This window comes from Ambystoma mexicanum, chromosome 1p (assembly GCF_040938575.1).
Source record: "Ambystoma mexicanum isolate Mex_15411 chromosome 1p, UKY_AmexF1_1, whole genome shotgun sequence".
In the NCBI taxonomy this organism is placed as follows: Eukaryota; Metazoa; Chordata; class Amphibia; order Caudata; family Ambystomatidae; genus Ambystoma; species Ambystoma mexicanum.
The window spans coordinates 153,975,054-153,995,675 of NC_090921.1; the positions used below are offsets into that span (position 1 = coordinate 153,975,054).

The window sequence follows — 20,622 nt, forward strand, 5'->3', positions numbered from 1 at the left end:
GAGGCATTCACACATTTCCTCCTTACCATCCTTGATTATAGCCAGGAAGCCGTCTCTTTCTTCTTCTTCCGGGATGTGGTCAGCCACAGGGTAAATGTAAATTACAACAAGGCACAAGTAGTGTTAGTTGATTGCAAGGCCATACTTCCAGCAGTAAATATTTTTTGAACCCCAGCATCGGAATCTTACTAAAATGTTGCCCTGACTTGTGTGCCCACGCAGTCACTGCGACTTTGGGAGCGCCCAAAATACTGACTCCCATTGCAGAGTGGGTGTTGCAGGGTTGACCCTGCTCTCCTTGGGAGCAGAGGTGTCCGTCCCTTGCTTACCATTGTGGTAAGCGGGGGACAAGAAAGTAAAATAAAAACACCCTGCAGCGTCAGCTCCAGCCCACGTAAGTGGGAGGAACTGACGCCGCAGGGATAGCAGGGAGTCGGCAGCGTACACATAAGTGTGCGCCGCAAAGGTAAGTGGTGGGGGGTCGGGTAAGGGAATGCGGGCCAGTGGACGCGTATAAAGTGATCTATTTGATCTCTGCGCACGCCGTAATTTGCATCAACATTTTGGGTGCCGCAGTTACAGGCGGCGCAGTGATCACATAGATTCCAAGCATTCACTCGCTTGTCATCCCTATCGGGAGAGAAAGAAGGATGCAGATTGCTTTGTGGAGCTGTTGTCTGAACCAGCAAACTCTCTGGTGCCGGGTGTTTTGTTAAATATTCTGGGTCACTGCTGGATGGCTATATTTTTTTGAAACGTTTTTATTTACTGCAACTGCAGTTTCTGGGGTTTCCCAATTAGATGTGACCCTTTTTTGGAGGGCAATATGAAAAGGTAAAATTGTGTATCTATGGGGACCTTGATCCAATATATCAGTTAGATCATCCTGCTCAAATGATGGTGCAGGCCTACTCCAACCCAAAAATTCAACCACCTTGCTCATCAGTTGTCTATATGAAGAGTCAGCGTGGTCAGAAGGATCTGGTTTCCCAAATTCCAATTCTAGAGAGGTATCTATACCACTGGCTGTCTGCAGGTTTTCATTCAAGTCTTTTATTCTAGACTCTTCAGAGATTAATTCATCTGGCACATCTGGGGTACCAAACTGTAAGGCAAATGGTGGTGTATTGTCATCTGAGGGTTCATTATCTTCATAAAATGAAGTTAACATTTAAAAAATCCCTCAGATCCCAACGCTGGGGGCGGACGAGTGAGGGAGTATCGCCTGGGTTTGGGAGTTCGGGGTTGTGCTAGGGAAATAACCCAGGTGAGATGCGGTATTATACCAGGGAAGAAGGAGAGGAGGACGAGATCCCTGGGATCTTTGTAGGCTGTGCCACATCTGCCTCCCTTCCTCCCAATGAATCTCTCTGGCCCAGATACAACAACCCCTCTGTATATGACAAATCCCCTAGGAACCTAAACCCTGTTGCACTCAGATCTTATCTCTCCCAGAATCCCTGTTTTCCTGCGTCCTACCAGAATATTACCAGTCATTCGCCTCCCCACCCCTCTGATTATTATTTCACAAACTCCCAGTTTGTTGTGACAAAACACTACCCTTCCTACATTCTTCCCTATAGAATTCCCAAACCCTACACTGTAGGATACTTAGAAGTTCTACCCTCCATTTCCGACACAAACACTTTCCTACACCGTGAAAAGACAACGGACTAACACCAGAGCCGTTTACCCAACACAAGGGTCAGGCAGAGTCAGGCAATTGACCATAACTACGCACACCTGACAGTCCTTTCCCTTCCCCACAGGGATAAAAGCCAGAGCATGAGACCATACTTTGAGCAAGGCCGAAAGCACGAGGAAACAGCTACATTGGACCAGCAGTTTAAACGGAGGAGAAAGGCAGCGAGACCTGGAGGGACGACGAAGGGGGAATTGTCCTTTTCAACTCAGACCGACATAACATCCGAAAGGGAAATCATAAGACCGGGAAGTGCAGCTGACGTGTGGTGTGATAATAGTTCCTTGTCTCTTTCTTGGCCCACAATGGCACTGTCACCTACACAGTTCATTGTCTTTATAGTTATATATATATATATCTTTCAAGGTTCCCAGTATCCCTTCCTTCCAGGAAATTACTGCTTGTTTGTTAATCAACGCAGTCCTGATAGTCCTTCTCAGGACCTCTGGTATCCACACTTTTGAATTGCCTGGTATGCTGTCCTAATAGGGCTTCTTGGATTCGCACACACTTGTAGCTATCTGGTATGTACTCCTTCCAGGGATTCTTGTAGTTACACACAATTGTAACGGCCTGGTATATTCTCATGCCTGGACTTCTTGTGTTTACATACTTGAAATTTCCTGGTGTGTTCACCTGCCAGGGCTTTTTATAGTCACACAATGTTTCTCTCCACTCTCCTAGTTGTCCATCTCCTTTTCTGCACAATATATCTTCTTAATATATCATTCGATTTGGGTTCCCCATATATTTGCATTCCACCCATTCACATACTGATATGGGTCTTTTTCGTATAATACACTTTCTTGTTTCTCAATCAGTCGCTTTGCTTTTATCTCCTTCTGAAGCTTTAATAATTGTTTGTGTTTGGCGAGGCCGCCGAAATGCCATAGGGTCCCCACTATGCTTGGGGTGTCTCACCAGCTCTTGTTGGGCTCGATTGCGGTCAAGCGGCAATGGTGTACTGCCTGCCATCCCCTTGTGAGCCTGCCATCCCCTCGTGACAGCTTTCTCTTCGTACTGGCGTCTCCCACGGCTTTGCTTCAGCACGCCTGCTTTAGTTCATGTCCCGGTAGGTAAGATGCTGCTTCAAGCAGTCGGCGAACACCCAGGGGTCTTCAACTGGCTCCTGGCATTTCTGTAGCGTGTCCCGTTCTCGCAGCGTTTCTCTTCTTCCTTGCTGGTGACCCGTTGACTATGCCACACCGGTTTGTGCTTCCAAGATTCTCGAGCCTCGCAGAGAGGTGAAACGTTTTCTCTCCAACAGCAGCAGCCCCTAAGACTTTGCCTCCAGTCTGTAAATCTCCTGGACACAGGTATTTTCCGAAAACTAGAGCGCTTACTCAGCTTGTGTCTACTTTTGCTTTGCACTGCTCTTTCCCTCTTTCTCGTCCCAGTATTCGGGTGCTTCTGGGAACAGGTGTACATTGTTGACGGTTGATGTAAATTGCTTGGAAAATCACTTTCAGTGATTCTGAATGGTAAATCAGTTCTGTATGATGAATAATTAGAACTGGAAAAGATGGCCTTGGAGTTTCCACATTTTAGACCGGGGATGGAAATTTGGTCTATATACCTTGGGGAGCTAGTTTCTCTATTTTCCCTAGGTGGCAGTATAGACATATGGCAATAGGCCATGAGAGTTTTGGGTATAAGGAGATCATCTTCAAGGCAAATGGGGTGATACCATGTCTCATCCAATGAAGCCATGACATCACCCCGGAGGCTGTCTCCTCCCATGTGCATATAAACTTGAAACCAGATAATTTCTTTATGCCATTATGAAGAAAAAAAGAGATATAAAATTGCTTAAACTAACCTGAGAGGGTAGGATTAACAAATAAAGGTCCAAATGAGACCAGATTTGAGGGAAGAAAAGCTTTCAATTGTAAAAATAAATAATTAACTAAATAAGAAAGGTTGTGCTGTAACCACAAAATGGAAAACTGTTGTAACCAACAGTATTATGTATTTTTTGTGCAGAATGGCCGTGCACGTATCATAGGCAGAGTAGCACCTCAGCCATAACCAGCGCTGTACCGTGGTAAAAGTTATGCACTTACCTGATTGGCTGGAAGAGCCTACCATCACAGCCACATATCCATATGGGCTTATCAATTCCTGCCTTGGGTTCAGACACACCTAGTGACATATGACACGTCACCCATTAAGGCTAGGCAGAGCGTGAGTACTGGAATAATAGGCCATGCTGGTGTCAGTCAACTGACTAGGGCATATGTCCCACATGATGGACATATTGTCAGGTGGTTAGACCAAGCGGAACTGTACAGACATAGCACAGTGCCACTAAGCCATCCCCTCTAATGTCAGAGAATGTTATGTAAGGAAGCTCCTTGGTATTGTAACCGTTATGTCGTGTCATGCTGTTTTCTGTATGAACCTTTTTGTGTAAATCTCCCCCCAAAAACATAGATTTGGGAACTCAGTTTTGGCACTTGGATATGCTGTTAGTTTCTCTGTATAGTTCTGCATAGCTGTATGGAAATAGACATTTTCTGTTCCTCATGTTTGGCTTTATGTGTTTGTTGTATTGGCAGGTTTCTACAGAAAGCACTGATAGCATGAGGAATTTTCGGTCAGACCTTGAGGATTGGGGGGCGTATGGAGAGACAGTGTGAACATCTTGATAAGCAGTAGTGGTACTATGTTTTCCGGTAAGGTGCCTGACTTATCTCTAGCTCTTGGCTGGAGATAATTCGGGTACCCCACTGGCAAACTTGTGTTTTGCCAGTGCAGTAACATGCTGGTAAACGGAATTAGCGGCACGTTATTACTGCACCGGCAAAGTTAGAATGAGCCCCATTTTTACAGAAGGATTATAAATGTAATGGAAGGAATGTAGAGTGCAATTATTACTCCCTCCCTGAGAATGAGCCAAAATGTACTGCATTGTCATATGATTGCTGGTGACAAGGGCGACACACTTGCATCATCCTTTGAATAGCTGTCCCTGAGTCACAGTTCTTTGGGACTTTCTTTCCTATTGCCAGCATTTTTAGGAGATCACCTCTGTGGAGGTGCCCTTTGTTGTCATGAACCTCAAAGGTTACTTCTGACTTACCTTTGAGATCTGACTGGCGCATCACCACTGGCAATTCTATGCTGGTGCTTGCCTCTTTTCCTTGCAGTAGATATCCACTGCTGCCTCTACCTCCACTTGAACGAGGTGAGAGAATGGGAGCTAAAACCAAGGAAAGAAAAACAATTGTTTGAAACTTGAAAACATTTTCATCTAATGCTATTGTTTGAAAGAAGCCTCTTTTTACATGGGCACTCCAAAAGCCCCACAATAACGTCCTTCCCATACTCTTCCTGGGTCTCACTAAAGAAAATAGAGTGCACTCTCTGAGAGCAGAGCTTATTTCTCAAGTTTAGTTGAGAGCTCCCTAGGTAGTGACAGAAGTCAAATACATGTTCATCCTTTTCATTGGTGATTACTTGCTTCACTCAGATTCATTGGTGGTTACTTTAAATCTATTTTCAAAAGGAAGTAGTGCAGAGGTGAGGTATGGCCCTCGTTCCCACTCCACTTCCCTCTCCTGGTCCCAAAGCACATCCACGGCGGGCAAGATGGGGACAAACAGTAGTCACAGGCATGCGATTCATTAATGCAGGGCAAAGAAGAGTGGCTGACAGTTTAAAGTGAGAGAAAATAAAAATCACAGCATGTAATTGTCATGGTCAATATTTACATATATTGTTAAATGCATATTTACAACTCTAATACAAAGATCCAGCTTGCTGCAAGAAGAAACATGAGGAGGAGTATCTTGTGCGGGAGTAAGAGGAGGAATCTCTGTCACTACATCACACGTCCTTCTCTACTCTTCACCCTTGGAGTGAAAGGGCAGCAACAGGAAGAAGACCCTGTGACACTATTCCAGCCTCCAAACTCCACACTCCAGCACAAGGCAGGCAAACGGGACTCAGGGAGACCAGCCAAATTGTGAGGTTCCCATCCCCTTGGTCCCACTCATCTACATCCTGGCTGGGGTACCAAAGGAGGCCAGCGAAGGCAGGGTGATTCACAGTCAGAGAGAAAAGGATCTACCTACACATGTCCCTGCCTGTTCTGTGCCTTCCATCTGGGTAGGCCCTGCAACAGGGCAAAAGTCTTTCTGGGGTGAGAGAAGGCCAGAGTGTGGGCATGCTGTGCATGTGACTATTATGCAAGTACCTGGACATTTAAGTATTAATTTTACATATGTTGGCTGGGCACCAAATAGCAGTACCTGATTGTGTATGTACTCAAGGATGCGAGACTGTAGCTGGCATGCAATGGCTGTAATTGATTGCCTGAGACTATCACTGTGCATGTGAGGCTCCACTAGAGCATATGATTGCTATTATTGAACATATGATGGTTGTACTTGGGAATACAAGACTGCATTTAAGATATGAGGACTGTACCTAGGCATGTGAGACTATATTTATGAATAAAATGCTCTACCTGGGCATATGCTAATCACAGCTGGGGATTTGAGGCTTCAATTGCCACAGGACAACAATGAAGGGGCTTGTTGGGCTATACCAAGGCATATGAGACCACATCTGAACATATCAGGCTGTACCTTGGAAAAATAAGCTGTACCTGGCATTTGAGGGTGGGTCTACTTGGGTTCATGAGACTGCATAAGGGAATATGATGGCGTAGTCTGCACGTATGAGGCTGAGACAGGGCTTTGGTTGTGGCAGGCTGTTTCCTGTATATGGTGACTGTAGTAGGGACATCATGGCAGGATTGGCCAGGTTCTACCAATGGCTCATCATTTGATTCTCCTGGTCCGGGCCTTTTGGCCCCTGGGTACAACGATGAAGAGGGGTGGCAGGAAGAGAGCACACTTTCTTAGAGCTGTGTTTAATTTCCGTTGTTCAAACCAATTATCCTTCCCCTCACAGCAGTGAGCCCGTGATCACTGAGGGTAAATAGTTTGACCGACATGGTGTATGATTACCCACACTTTCTTACTTCCCTAGCCCTTCAAAAGCCTCCTACTTGCTGCTATGGATGGGGGGAGTGAAAAGGAGTGAGCACATTTCCTCCCTCCTCAGAAAGAGAGAACAAGAACCACGCCTCTATGAAGAGGCCACATGGCGGGGCAGATTTCTTCCAGCATCCTTCCCTCTGACAGCTCCCAGTGTGGCGCCAGACAGTTGTATCAGAGACGGACGATCCTTACCAAAAGGCTTCTCTCTCCTTGACACATTAGCATCCCTGCCCATGAAGCTGTGGTAACATGAGACAGGGCCTAGGCTGCCAGCCTCATACATCTTGCACAGCAGAATATGCCCAGACATAGTTTGAATGTGTTTAGAAATAAGCATCAAAAGCCTATCCTGGCTATACGATTATGCTGATGAGCAAATTTGTACAGCTTCCCTAAATGGTCTCCAGGCGCTCACATGGCTCTGTAAGAAATGTGTGTGGGGTTGGTTAGTGAGGGATAGGATATAAGTTCTGGTTTTCTGTTGATGCTTACAGAACCAGGAGAAACTGGTGCATGTCAGCTCTCTGGGAGTGTTTATTGCGTGCAACAGTTTGGTCTTGTGAGGTGATTAGCAGTGGGTGTGTGTTTTGTGTGTGTTTTTTTGTGTAGTTTTGCTGGCCCTTTTGGGCATGTGTAGTGCATGAGAGGTATGCAGGTGTGGAAAAGAGGAGGGAGGGTTTGTTGGTTTCTGTTTGGCTCTGGGTGTGTGGTCGTTTTATTGTTTGTTCTTCGATCCATATTGTCCCATATTTGCCTTGGTCCCAGGGTATGGTTTGTTGTGGTGCACGTTTTTAGGCTTGTCTCAGTGAGTTGAATAGCTAGGTTTTCAGTCGTTTTCTTAAAGTAAGGTGGTCGTGTGTGGTTCATATGAAGTTCTATCTCTCAAAAGAATGCGGTACATAAGAAGTATGGAATTTTAAGCAGCACCTGGCCATGTGATGTTATATTTTGCGTATGTGGCTAAAGTTACCATAGGGTGTGACACTGTATTTGGTCTAGAATGAGGGCATCCAGGCATTTGTAGTTGCACATTACATATGTCAATACATGGCATGCAAGGCTATAACCGGCATAGGATGGGATTACATGGTTTTATGAGGATATTCTAGCCATCTGTGGCTCCACTGCCATATGATGGTATTAACCGAGGCATGTATTGGCTCTGCAGTTGTGCCTCTGGCATATCATGGCTTTACCCTTGGCATATAAAGGAAGCACCATAGTTAACGTATGAATGGTAACTGGACTAGCCTTTCCTTTGCTTAAATAACAAAACTTCTCTAAAGCTATCTCATGCTTATTGTAGATGTTGTACATCAGTGATGTCCATTCATGAATGGCATCAGGACAAAGGTCATGCAAGATCACGCCCTGTGACGCTATCATGGTCAGATTCCATGATGTGAAATCCCTCCTGTGTTCTTAGTGGGCGTAAAAATCACGTGATACCACTTCATCTATCATTAGTATTTTGATGAACTGACAGCCCTCAGCTGTACTGAGGCATATTTTTCAGGTTCCCTAGGGTCAGAGGGGAGAGGGCTTTAGGTGGAGTTATTCAGAGAGTAGGTTTGAAAATAGTGTTTGCCTTCAATTAACTTGTTCCCGGAGGTTGGAGCCAGCCCAGCCGAAGATGGAGGAAAGGACCAGGGTGTCAACTGAGGTCACAGGTAACTTGGAACTCTGGCACAGGTTCTAAACTACCTTTCATCTCCAGACTTTCAAGGAACAGGACCGGTTTGTGGAGTGTAAGGAAGGCATGGTATCAACGTTAGACACAAACACAATAGATGCAAGTTCCGAAAACCTTTATTTTGTAGTTTACTGGGGTTGGTGGAATTCCTAACTGTCCCTAATTCTAAAATGGGAGTAGTCTCGACCATTAAATAAACAAAAACCGGTACAAGTCAGTCTAGTCAAGATAAAAAGGCCCATAATAAAAAAACCTGACCTTGCCTTCCTTCTCAAATGACAAATGTGTAAAGGGAATAAAAAAAGGAAAGAAATTGTCTTAAAAGAAATGTCAGAATGGCTTAGGTAACAACTCCCTTCCCCACGTTCAGAAGCGCAGGGTCTTGAGAGTTTCTTAAAAAGGATAGGTGGATGGCACAGTTCTACCAGTCTTGCACACTCTGGCGTGCCAGTACAATTCAACAGTTCAGGCTTGGTCTTCAAGCTTTTGATAGTCTAATCAATTCTTTACGCTTCGTCAGCCTTACCACAAATACACAGTTCTGCTCCTGACTTTCAATTTGCCACTTTTCAACACAGGCTTATCTCCGCTGGGCTCCAGCCTGCCTCTCTTTTCACGTTCAGCTCTTCACTTCATCACAGTTCAGCACAGGCTTATCTCCGCTGGGCTCCAGCCTGCCTCTCTTTTCACGTTCAGCTCTTCATTTCATCACAGTTCAGCACAGGCTTCCCTCTGCTGGGCTCCAGCCTGGCTTTCTCTTTGTGGGGGTTCTCTTCCCCACGTTCTATCCTTATCTCTTTTTACTGTCAACGACATTCAAAACTGCAAGGATTTTACATAGAGCTCTGCATGACCACTTCAAACTCCTTTTTAAACAATTTGGCAATCAACAATGCTGCTTGGTACTTGTAGTTTTACTTTTGCCCTTTTGGCATCTTTAAAAATTCATGTCTTCTTTACTTTTTCCCTGTTGGCGATTTTCAAAGTTCATATAGATTGCTTTTCACTCAATTAACTCTAGTTCGGGATTGCAGTTACTTTCTTGCCTTCATTGCCCGCATTCCATTACAAAGTCCACATATAACACCAATACTTCTTGTTTTACTTTTGCCCTCTTGGCATCTTTCAAAGTTCACACGCAACAATAATACTTCATGGCACTCGTAGTTTTACTCTTGCCCTCTTGGCATCTTTAAAAATTCATGTCTTCTTTACTTTTTCCCTGTTGGCGATTTTCATAGTTCATATAGATTGCTTTTCACTCAATCAACTCTAGTTCGGGATTGCAGTTACTTTCTTGCCTTCATTGCCCGCATTCCATTATTTCGAACATTTCATAGAAACCTTTGAATGCGCAATTCAGCACCGCATGACCACTCTGTTACTTTGTATACTTTTCTCAGCATTCAATCATTGTTCTCTTCATTACTCGTTTTATCGGCACATGCACAACCTTCAACTCTTGTTACATGCCTCTTTTGTTCTTAACACAAACCGGGCTTTTGTTATTTTGGCTTCTATCTTCAATGCTTTTTCCATAGTAGTCAAGGCCGTTACCAACGCCTCCTCTGCTCCTCCCCAACTTGATCATTCACCTGGTAGGGTAGTGGGCTGCCTAGAAGCGCTTTGAAGGATTCTCTTTTCCGCTCACTCCTTTTCGGTCGTGGAACGCTTACGGCTTCCCGAAAGCATGGAATTCTCGCCTGGCTCTCTCTCGTTCTCCGCTGCAGCCGATCAGCCCCTTGGCCTTCCAACTTCAATAGCCTGTTTCGCATCAGCCCCAAAAGAGCTGTTCCTTCTCACACCCAGCTTCACTTCGAGCGTGCCTGTGCGCCACCTGTTCTCCTAACATGGAGTGTTAACAAGTGGCTGGTTATGTAATTCATATCACGTTCCTGACTCTGCCTGATCTCATTAGAGGGACAGAGCCATCGTAAATCAGTAGAGGTAATCCTCTTGGCCTCATTCCTCATCTTCCTCGGCTCAGTAGTGTGGTCAATGTGAAGTGGGGAGGAATTATGGAAGTTGTAGTTTCCCATAAAATAAGCCGGGATATGGATTAGATAAGTTAAGGAAAAAGGGTGCTTCATTCCCACTCCCCGAAGACTCCCTACCCAGGTAATGTTCCCTCGCTTCCCAGGGTCGAGATCCAAAAGCGATGGCCTTTCCCTGGCCCCCTAAGTATGGGATCCCCAGGCAATAGGCTGTGAAACATCCTCTGGTTTTTCACAGGAGGTTGCAGACTAAGGCCTCAAAAGGTGTAACGTGAGAAGGCCAATAATTTTACCTGGTCAAGAGGTGATGGGAAGCCTTCTCAGCCAAGGGTGAGAGACCTACCAGGAACCCATCCAGAGCAAGTCCTACCCCTGAGGTGGATGGTAGCAGCAGAGAGGGTCTCAATTCCTGCCCCCCCCATATTCATTCATTTTGACATTTGTATAGTTCATTTCACCATAATTATGTTCTCAATGGGCTGCAGGTTGAATGCCATCTGATGGAACGGAGTCCAAAATTTGGGGAAATTGGGAGGTGCTATTATGCATGTGTGCATTTCAGCCATTAAAGTTATGTGAGGGTGGCCAAGACCCTGCTAGTCACCCATGTCTAGTGGCATGTGGATGGGCACAGCAGAGGTATACTATAAACTAAAGGGGTGGGTTATGTTTAAGGAAATAGAGAGTTATGTGGGAAGCTACAGTTTGAATTGTTGTCGTTAAAGGTAGCTTCATTCTTATGGCATAGGTGTTGTGCAACAGTTTGTGATATATGTGAGTGCAGGATGTGTGGCATGCGCCCGTCTCTTCTGCTAAATTGTGAAGGTGCAATGTGCGAGAGGAGAACAAGGGTTAGCTGTACAAACAAAAATGTCTACGTCCTATGTACAAGGAGCAGTGCTACGTTTCACAGATTATCTAAGTGCTAAATGAATACATAAAACTCACCCTCCGAGAGGATCTTAAGAGTGATAAATTGCCATCTCTAGTTCCTTCTAATACGAGCAAGGTCCCCTTTCATAGTTACGTGTGGTTTCATGGCCCACCCTCATGTGTTTTCGAATTACATAAAGTGCCGGCTATGAGGGAGGGATCCGAGTGCCTGAGTGTCCTCCTCCCTGAAGATCAGAGTGAGTTTCCTAAGGTACATTTTAAGTGCAATTGCATTGTCCTCCCTCCGAGCCCATATGCATGCAATACCCAGCCTAAATCAGGCAAAATCCGGATTCCTTATCATTAGCAAGTTACTGGAATACCTTCTTGCATCCTCCGTAAGGGGTTGGCGGCGCCAAGGCTTTGTTAGAGGTGGCAGAGCACAGAGGGTGAAGGAGAGAAGAGGCAGGTGACTGAGAGAGGCCCAAGTGGAAGGGAAATGTGTATAGGGAGGGGGGGATGACTGCTAAATAATGCTTGTGTGCGAGTTGTGGGAAGTGCGCGTGGGGAAGGAGGGTTCAGGCGGTGGAGGGGAACAGCCTGGTTTTGAGGCATTTCCTAAAGGCCAGTCAATCCTCAATGAGGCAGAGGGGGAGGGAGTTCCAGAAGGTGGGTGCAAGGACAGAGAAACAGGCACCTCCTAATCTGGAGAACTTGAAAGGGGGGACTAACAGGATGTGTGCAGAGCCTGATCTGAGGACTCGGGATGGGCGGTGGCGCGTTAGCTTGTTTTGGAGGAATGCAGGGCCTTTCTTGTGGATGGCGCAGTGGGTAATGCCCATTTTGAAAGAGGCCCGTCGGCTGATGGGCAGCCACTGAAGTGTCCTGAGTGCGGCAGAGATGTGTTCTCTGGGGGAAGAGTTCCAGAAGGTGGGTGCAAGGACAGTGAAATAGGCACCTCCTAATCTGGAGAACTTGAAAGGGGGGACTAACAGGAGGTGTGCAGAGCCTGTTCTGAGGACTCGGGATTGGCGGTGGCGCGTTAGCTTGTTTTGGAGGAATGCAGGGCCTTTCTTGTGGATGGCGCAGTGGGTAATGCCCATTTTGAAAGAGGCCCGTCGGCTGATGGGCAGCCACTGAAGTGTCCTGAGTGCGGCAGAGATGTGTTCTCTGGGGGAAGAGTGCGAAGAGGAGTCTTGCTGTAGATTTTTGGATCCGTTGGAGCTTTCTGAGTTGGTATGTGAGCTTGCATAGGTAGAGGGAGTTAGAGTAGTCTAGGCGCAATAGATTAATGGGTATGATTGCTGAAACTATGGGGGTTGGAGAGATAAGGAAAGATCTGATTGTGTATGCAGAGTGGAAGGTGCATGACCTGGAGAATGCACTGATGTGATGGGAGAGGGTCAGGTCCTAGCTCAGAGTGCATCCTAGGTTTTTGACCGAGGGGGATGCAGAGTGCACAGGTCCTAATAGTTTGGGGAAGGAGAGCTGTTTTGATGCAGATTAGGATTTTGGTTATTCCGGGGTTGTGGAGCAGGTGGTTGTTCATCATCCATAGGTCAATGTCTGCGAGGCAGGATACCAGGTCTGGGTGTGGTGAGGAGAGGGAGTTGGGGATCTTGAGGATGATCTGAGTGTCGCATGAAATAGAAGGTTTAAGTTACTTACCTTTAACTATTCTTCTCCAGCATAGGTCTGGCATGGATTCACATGCTCATGAATATTCCCCGTCGTCAGGCTGGGAATTCTCTGTAAAAGAAAAAACAGTTTCACTTTCACTTAAAAACTGTATTTCTCCTCTAAACCAATCAATTTCCTCTGGGTCATACTGCCCCCATCCAATGACAGTCCTCTCCCTAAGCCCCACCTCTGGCAGCCATCTTCAGATTTGGTAAGCATGTAAAGTTTTTACAAATAAATAAAATAAACAAAGCAGCAGGATGACCAAGAAGGGCGACTTGGGTATTCCTCATCTTTGATATTCATATCTCGCCAGCTTTGCTGCTTTGGAAAAAAAAATTGCGGCAGAGGGCACTGTACCCGATGTCATGGTGTCGATGTCCCTCGAGGGCCTCCGTTGAGCTTCAATGTCATCGTTAGTATAAATAGCTTGTGCAGCGCCCGTTGGCTTCAGTTCTGTTTTTCCCCATTCCTCTTTATCGAGGAACTAACCAGTCGTACACCAGACCGCACGCTCTCAGGAAACGCAGAGTGTAATTCACGTAAGTTGTACGACGGGGTAGGCTGGGTGGTGCGATGAGGAATACGCAGGAGGACACAATCCATTCGAACAATAGTTATAGGTAAGTAACTTAAAAACTCTCCGGCATGGGGTCTGGCATGGATTCACATGCTCATGAATAACAAATACATAGCAGTACAACATTACAGAACCACGGGAGGTGGCAAGGCTGAACAGAAGCAATTAATTCTTACCTCCGGAACAGTCTCTCCTCAAGCGAACAGGTTGCGTAGTACTGCTTGGCCGACTCTGGACTCCTCCCTGGAATCCCTGTCGAATGCAGTAGAATTTTGTGAAGGTGTGCGTGGACCTCCACATAGCAGCCCTGCAGATGTCCAGAAGGGGCACACCAGACAGGAACGCTGTCGTCTCAGCGATCGCTCTGATGGAATGGGCTCTCAGACAGCCAGGAGGCGGTTGGTTCACCAAACCGATGACAGTTTGTGATGGAGCCGGAGAGCCACCTTGAAATGCAAGCCTTGGATAAGGCATTCCCATGGTTCACAGGACCAAAGTTCACAAACCGTTGTGCGGTCTTCCGAAACCTCTTTGTGCGTGTCACATAGAACTTCAGGGCACGAGCAACATCCAGCGAGTGCAAGGCCCTTTCTGCCACCAACAAAGGTTTTGGGAAAAAAAAGAGATAACACCAAAGGATTGTTGAGGTGGAATTCCGACTGAACCTTCGGCATGAAAGAGCGGTGTGTACGCAGCACCACTCTCAATTCATGGAAAGTCGGCTATGGTTGCTTGCAGGTTAAGGCCTGGATCTCACTGTTACGCTCACCTGGTATCCACGGGGGCGCCACACAGGACTCGCTGCTTGCCCAGGTAAGAATTGTTATTAATGCTGTCCTTGTTTCTTTACCTTTGCAGGTTGCGGCCAACTCCAGAGATGGGCGAGGTAAGCGAAGCGCAGGATGGATTCAAGGCCAGTTACTTCACAGGTAAGTGTTCTTGCTGCTAATGCTGTTCTTGTTCCACCAGGTTATTAATGGAATCCGGATCTAGGGCTTCATGATCGGGCCACCAGAGAAGCAGATGAGCAGGAGCTGGACACGATCCATGTTGGATTAAGGTCCAAAACTGGTATTGCTTTATTCCTGACAATGATCCTGGCGCCAAAGGCACCAGGACTGACTCCATGTATGTTTCTGATGGAGTTTTAAGGCCCTTGGGGCCGGTGTGAAGGGCTTTAGCCCCACTGCTGCCAGGGGGCTGTTATACCTGAGGGGGTCAGGGGCATGGATCGTGACAGCATTCCCCCCTAAGACCCCTCTCAAGGTATTTCCTCCATCTGGCCCTGGTTTGGTCAGATGATTCTGATGAAATCGCCTTACCAGGCGCGGCGCATGGACGTGCTCGCTAGGCTCCCATGTCCTGTCCTGAGGGCCATATCCCTTCCAGTCCACTAACTAATATAACTTGGACCTGGTGAGTTTAGCATCTAGGATGTCCTTGACCTCAAATTCGGGTTCTCCGTCAACCAGTACCGGATTTGGTGGTGTTTTGACCCGAGTTCCAGGCTGAACAGGTTTTAAGAGTGACACGTGGAATACGGGATGGATCTGCATATTTGGTGGTCAAGCTAGTTTTACTGCCACAGGATTTATAATAGCCTTGATGGTATAGGGGCCTAGATATCTGGGACGAAATGTTCGAGTTCCTCTTATGGGCACGTGCCGAGACGGACGCCAGCCAGACTTCATCTCCGACTTGGTAGTGTGGGGCTTTTCTTCGGTGTTTATCAGAGAATCTTTTCTGTCTTTCTTTGGCTTGGATCAAGTGTTCTGCTGCCTTTTTGAAGGCTTGAGTTTGGTCGTATGTAAAGTCTTCACTGCGGGCATTTCCAAGGCCATGGGGGTATCTAATTCAGAAGTACGTGGGTGCCTTCCATATTTACGGTATAGAATGGACTCTGTCCGGCACTGGTGTGTAGCGAGTTGTTGTAGGCATATTCGGCTATCCACAGCACATCCATCCAGCTTTGTTCCACTTGATGTAACATGCATCGTAGGTATTGCTCTAGTGTCTGATTCGTCCGATCCGTTTGGCCATCAGTTTGGGGATGCTGACTAGTGAACAGACGAATATCGATTTGGGCAATTGCACAACTCTTCCTCCAGAAGTTAGACACAAACTGACTCCCTCGGTCAGAAATCAGGACGGAGGGGAAACCATGTAATCATACGATTTGCTCTAAAAACACCTTTGCCAGACTGGATGCGTTTGGTAGACCCTTAAACGGAATGAAATGGGCCATTTTAGAGAATAGGTCAACAAACCTAGGATAGTGTTGAACCCTTGACAGGGAGGCAGAACTGTGATGAAATCGAGAGACAGTGAGTGCCAAGGTGCAGGTGGAATTTCCAGGGGTTGAAGAAGGCCCGCAGGCCTTTGTCTTTGGGATTTATTCTGTGCACAAATGCCACATGACAGAATAAACTGCGTAATGCCCTTTCGCCAGGTCGGCCACCAATAATTTCTTTTCACCTTGGCTAGGGTCTTTGCAATTGCTGGATGTCCTTCTATCAAGGGGTCATGATAACCAGAAATGACTTGTTCTTGTAGTGCCTTATTTGGTAGGTATATACGCCCTCTGAAATACAGGAGTTGGTTCCTTGTTGTGTAATATTCATCTTGAGTGGTCCAGTCTTGTAGAGCCCTGGTGTTCATTAGGAGCCCAATTTCCTTTTGGAGTTCGTCCAGAGATAACGTTGTTGTAAGTCTTAGTAGTTTGTCACCTGGAATAATGGCCACCGGGTCTGGGGTTGAATATGCGTTCTCATCAATACCCATGCGGGATAGGGTGTCAGCTTTTCCGTTCTGGACTCCAGGTCGGTGTGTGATTATGTAATCATATTCTGTGAAGAATAAAACCCATCGGAGTTGACGGGATGATTGAGCCTTTGCCGTCTTGAGGTATTGTAGGTTGCGGCGGTCAGTGATTACTGTGATGGTAGGTCTAGGAGGTAATGTCGCGAAGACTTAAAGGCTGCCTTGATCACTAGGAGTTCCTTGTCTGTTATTGCATAGTTAAGTTCAGGTGTAGTACATTTTCACGACCAAAAGGCCATGGGATGTAACTGGCCTGTTTCGGGATCCCTTTGGGAAAGAACAGCCCCCGTAGCCATGCTGGAGGCATCTGTTTCCACTATATATGGGAGATCTGGGCAGGGGGTTTTGTAGAACCGGGGCTGAGGTAAATAATTTCTTGAGTTTCTGGAAGGCCTTCTCTGCCTCTTCTGTCCATTGGAACAATTTGTTGTTTTTTCATAATAAAGAAGTGATTGGGTGCACAATCTGGGAGAAACCCGGGATGAATCGGCGATAAAAGTTCGCAAAGCCGAGCATACTTTGGACACCTTTGACTGAAGACGGTGATGGCTAGCTAAGGATGGCGTCTACCTTGTGCATATCCATCCGGACGCCCCTGGGAGTGAGGATAAAACCAAGGAACTCGACTTCGGTGACATAGAAGGAGCATTTTTCAAGTTTGGCGTATAGCTGGTGCTGTCAGAGTTTTGCAAGGAGGGAGCGAACGTGCCTGACATGGTCCTGTTTAGAAGAGGAGTACACCAAGATGTCGTCGATGTAAACTAGGGCACATATGTCAATCAATTCACGTAGTACATCGTTCATGAAGTATTGGAATGCGGCGGGAGCGTTGCAAAGCCCAAAGGGCATAACCTGATATTCGTATAGCCCATACTTAGAAAGGCGGTCTTCCATTCGTCTCCTTTGTTTACACGCATGAGATGGTGTGCCCCCCTGAGGTCCAATTTGGTGTAAATTTGGGCATCCTTGACATGGTCCAGCAGTTCTGGGATAAGGGGTAGAGGATAATGGTTTTTAACTGTTACCTGGTTTAGTGCACGGTAGTCGATGCATATTCTCAAGTCCCCCTCCTTCTTGGGTACGAAGAATAGGGGCGAGGCTGCCAGGGATTTGGACGGGCGGATAAAACCGTTTGCCAGGTATTGGTCCAGATATGATTTCAAGTGGAGATTTTCAGGTTCGGTGAGTGCATAAATTCGACTACACAGGATTTGTGCACCAGGTACGAGGTCGATCTGACAGTCATATGGCCTGGGAGGGTGTAAGGTATTAGCCTGTTCTTTTTGGAAAACGTCTTGGAAATTGTGGTATTCGCTTGGTAGCGTACTTGTTACGCCTAGTACCAACACCTCTTTATCTTGGACAGGTGTTTCTGGGTCAGACGATGGCATTTCCACTTGGTAGCACGCATGAGCGCACTCATTGGAGAAGGCTAATTTCTTGGTTCGCCAGTCGATGTTAGGATTGTGAGCCACCAACCACGGCATCCCTCGAATCACCCGGAAATGAGGGGCCTTGATAAGGTCGAAGACAATGGCTTCCCGATGTCCGTCTTGGCACAGAAGGTTCAATTCTGCTGTGTGTTGAGGTACAGGACCAGAAGCTATCTCTGTGCCGTCGACAGTGGCGACCTTCTCAGTTGTCGTTTTCTGACAGAGGGGAAGCCCCATCCTTGTTGCCAGGCCTTGGTCTATGTAGTTACCAACGTCTCTGCTGTCTATGTATGCCCCCACAGCATGCATCCGAAACGGTTGTTGGTGACTGATCAAAATCACAGGCAGGGCAAGGTGTGAGGTCTGTGGCTCTTTTCCTCCGCTCGACAAACGGACCTCTACGCTTGCCGGGCCTGGAAGTTTAACGACTCTTGTTCTCCTCCTTCTTTCTCTGTAGCTCCAACTGTTCTCCTAGGGGGATTTACGGGACATTCTATGAGGAAGTGACCTGATTTCCTGCAGTACAGACATAATTGCTGTTGTCTCCTTTTGTCCCTTTTGGCCTTGGTTAATGTCAGGTTTCGTGGGATTTGGTTGAATGTGGTAGAATGAGGATATGATTAACATAAAGTATGGTTTGGGCCTTAACTTTCTGTGCAGAGTGTGGAGAGCTTCCCAAGTCAAAATGGAGACTTCCAAAAGGATCAGTGATTGGTCAGAAGTAACAGAAAGGCATTGTTGGAACATTCTAAACCGCCTTTCATTGTCAGAAGCCCAGCTGGAAGGTCCTATGTTTGAAGCTCTTAAGATTTAGAAAACTTTAGTTAGGCCCTTGTGCCTAAAATTAGTTATTTTGGTTCTGGAAAGTGTTGGAGATTTAAGAAGAAACTTAGAAAACGTTCCGGTGAAAGAAAGAAGCAAGCTAAGTGAATTCATTATCTTTTATGGATCTTTGTGATTTTCAAGCAGGAGTTAAATATTAATTCCATTAATTAACTTGTTCCTGTTTTTATTAGTTTTTGTTAAAATAGTAGTTCATTTCGTTCTTTCATGAATCTATTTTTGAACTTCTAGAACTGTATTTAAATTTACTGAACTGCGTCACATTTTTTGCAATTGGCTAGTTGGAGTGTGGAGGTCTGTTTATCATTTTAGCGTCGTGTGTTTTTTCGGCCGTATAAAATATTGAGTATTGTACCCTTTTTTGGTAACAGTGCTTTTATTAGCGTCGGACTAGCGTTAGAAATCTTACACTGTCTGCGCAAGTGACAGTGTGGTAGCCATGCGACTCTGAAGCGTTATGTTTAATTTACTAACATTCTAACCTGGCGCGTGATTATCACTGGGCTGCCTCTTCAAGGATTAGTGTCCGGAACTGAGGACTTTCTCCTTCCTGTTTGAACACTTCATATTAAGAAGAGTGGTATACTATTCATTTACGCATGCGCCCATGCCAGTTTCATTTTTGAACTCTTTTCCTTGTTTTTGTGCGCTTCCATTTTAGAAGGAGTAAACAATATCTTCACGCATGCGCATATTCTGGTTAAAAGAACGCTTCTTTTATGAGCGATCATCTTTGCCAGCAAAAGATCCAATTAATGAACACTTTTATATATTCAGGAAACAAACCATTTTGACTTGAATAGCCAGAGTGTCATTTTTGGAATTGGTATTGAAGCAGCGAGAAATCATCAATACAAACTACATGTATAATATTTCCAGCGGGTTGTTTGGGTAAATGACATTGGAACTGCTTGAAGATTAACTCATTAAACTGAGAGAGATTAGCAGCTTTTTCACAACCGAATTGAAGAAATTAGTAAGAGCATCTGAGACTCTATTTTTCTGTTTTCTTCATTTGAATTTACACGTCCTCTAAGTTATTCACAGAGGATAATCAGGTATGGTGGCGTGTTTATTTACTTAATATTATAACGAGAAGTCAGAGCCAAGGAATTCAAAGGTTAGTGACTAAAGTGAATTTGTTGTTATTTTCACCAACAGGTTGACAGATAAAGAAGCCGAGCAAAACCTGAAGTTTATTATTTTGTCCCATTTTCCCCCTTTCCCTTGGGGGTGCTCTCAACTGAACTGTTTGATACCAGTTAAGAGGTTAGCATCCAAAGGGGACTGCGGGGGTTCAGCAGCTTCCGGGGACAACATCAGATTTGAGAAAGCCTGACAGAATGAAAGGCCAGAAAAAATAGTCCTCCTAAGCTGTCATGAACCCCGAGTTCTCAATGGAAGCGTTAAGTGTTTTAGTGAGGGAATTACAGGAAGAATTAAAGGTGGCATATCAAGAGAATAAAAAATTAGGACAAAGAGTAGATGAGTTAAGTGAAAAGATGGCACAGACGCAGGGAATTGGGAGAGAAGAATTTCCCCCGGAATTGGTAAGGGTTGGTGAGGAGAGAGGTGTGGGTAGAGGTGATGGGGCAGAGGGAGGTTTTAGGGCATTAGTTATGCCAGTACCTTTGGCAGCTCCAGAGCGTTACTACGGAGATTCAAGTAAATTTCAGACATTTGTAACCCAATGTGAGTTGCACTTTCTTAGTAGGCCTGAACTATTTCCTTCTGATGCTTCCAAAGTTACTTTTATGATGTCTTATTTATCTGGAGAGGCTTCTACTTGGGCAGGTTTATTGGTTAGGCAGAAGAGTTTATCTTTAAAAAATGTTTCTCTTTTTATGGAAGAATTTAAGAAAATGTTTGATAAAAGACAACTGTCCTTAGAAATTGATGGTGAATTATTAGATTTGCGTCAAGGAAACAGAGACTTGGTTACATATATCACACAGTTTAGGTCTTTGGTTTTAGAATCCCAGTGGCCAGCAGAGA

The 20,622-nt window shown here is 45.7% G+C and overlaps 1 protein-coding gene across 4 annotated transcripts in view; it reads right to left on the reverse strand.

Annotated features, from left to right (window-relative positions):
- LOC138567454 (protein phosphatase inhibitor 2-like) overlaps positions 1–20,622 on the reverse strand; it is a 2,745,435-nt gene that overhangs the window by 746,448 nt on the left and 1,978,365 nt on the right. For all 4 annotated transcript variants that reach the window (XM_069645683.1, XM_069645676.1, XM_069645667.1 and 1 more), the window contains one exon: positions 4,785–4,904. In XM_069645683.1, the coding sequence (XP_069501784.1) occupies positions 4,785–4,904 (120 nt within the window). The remainder of the gene's footprint in view (positions 1–4,784; positions 4,905–20,622) is intronic.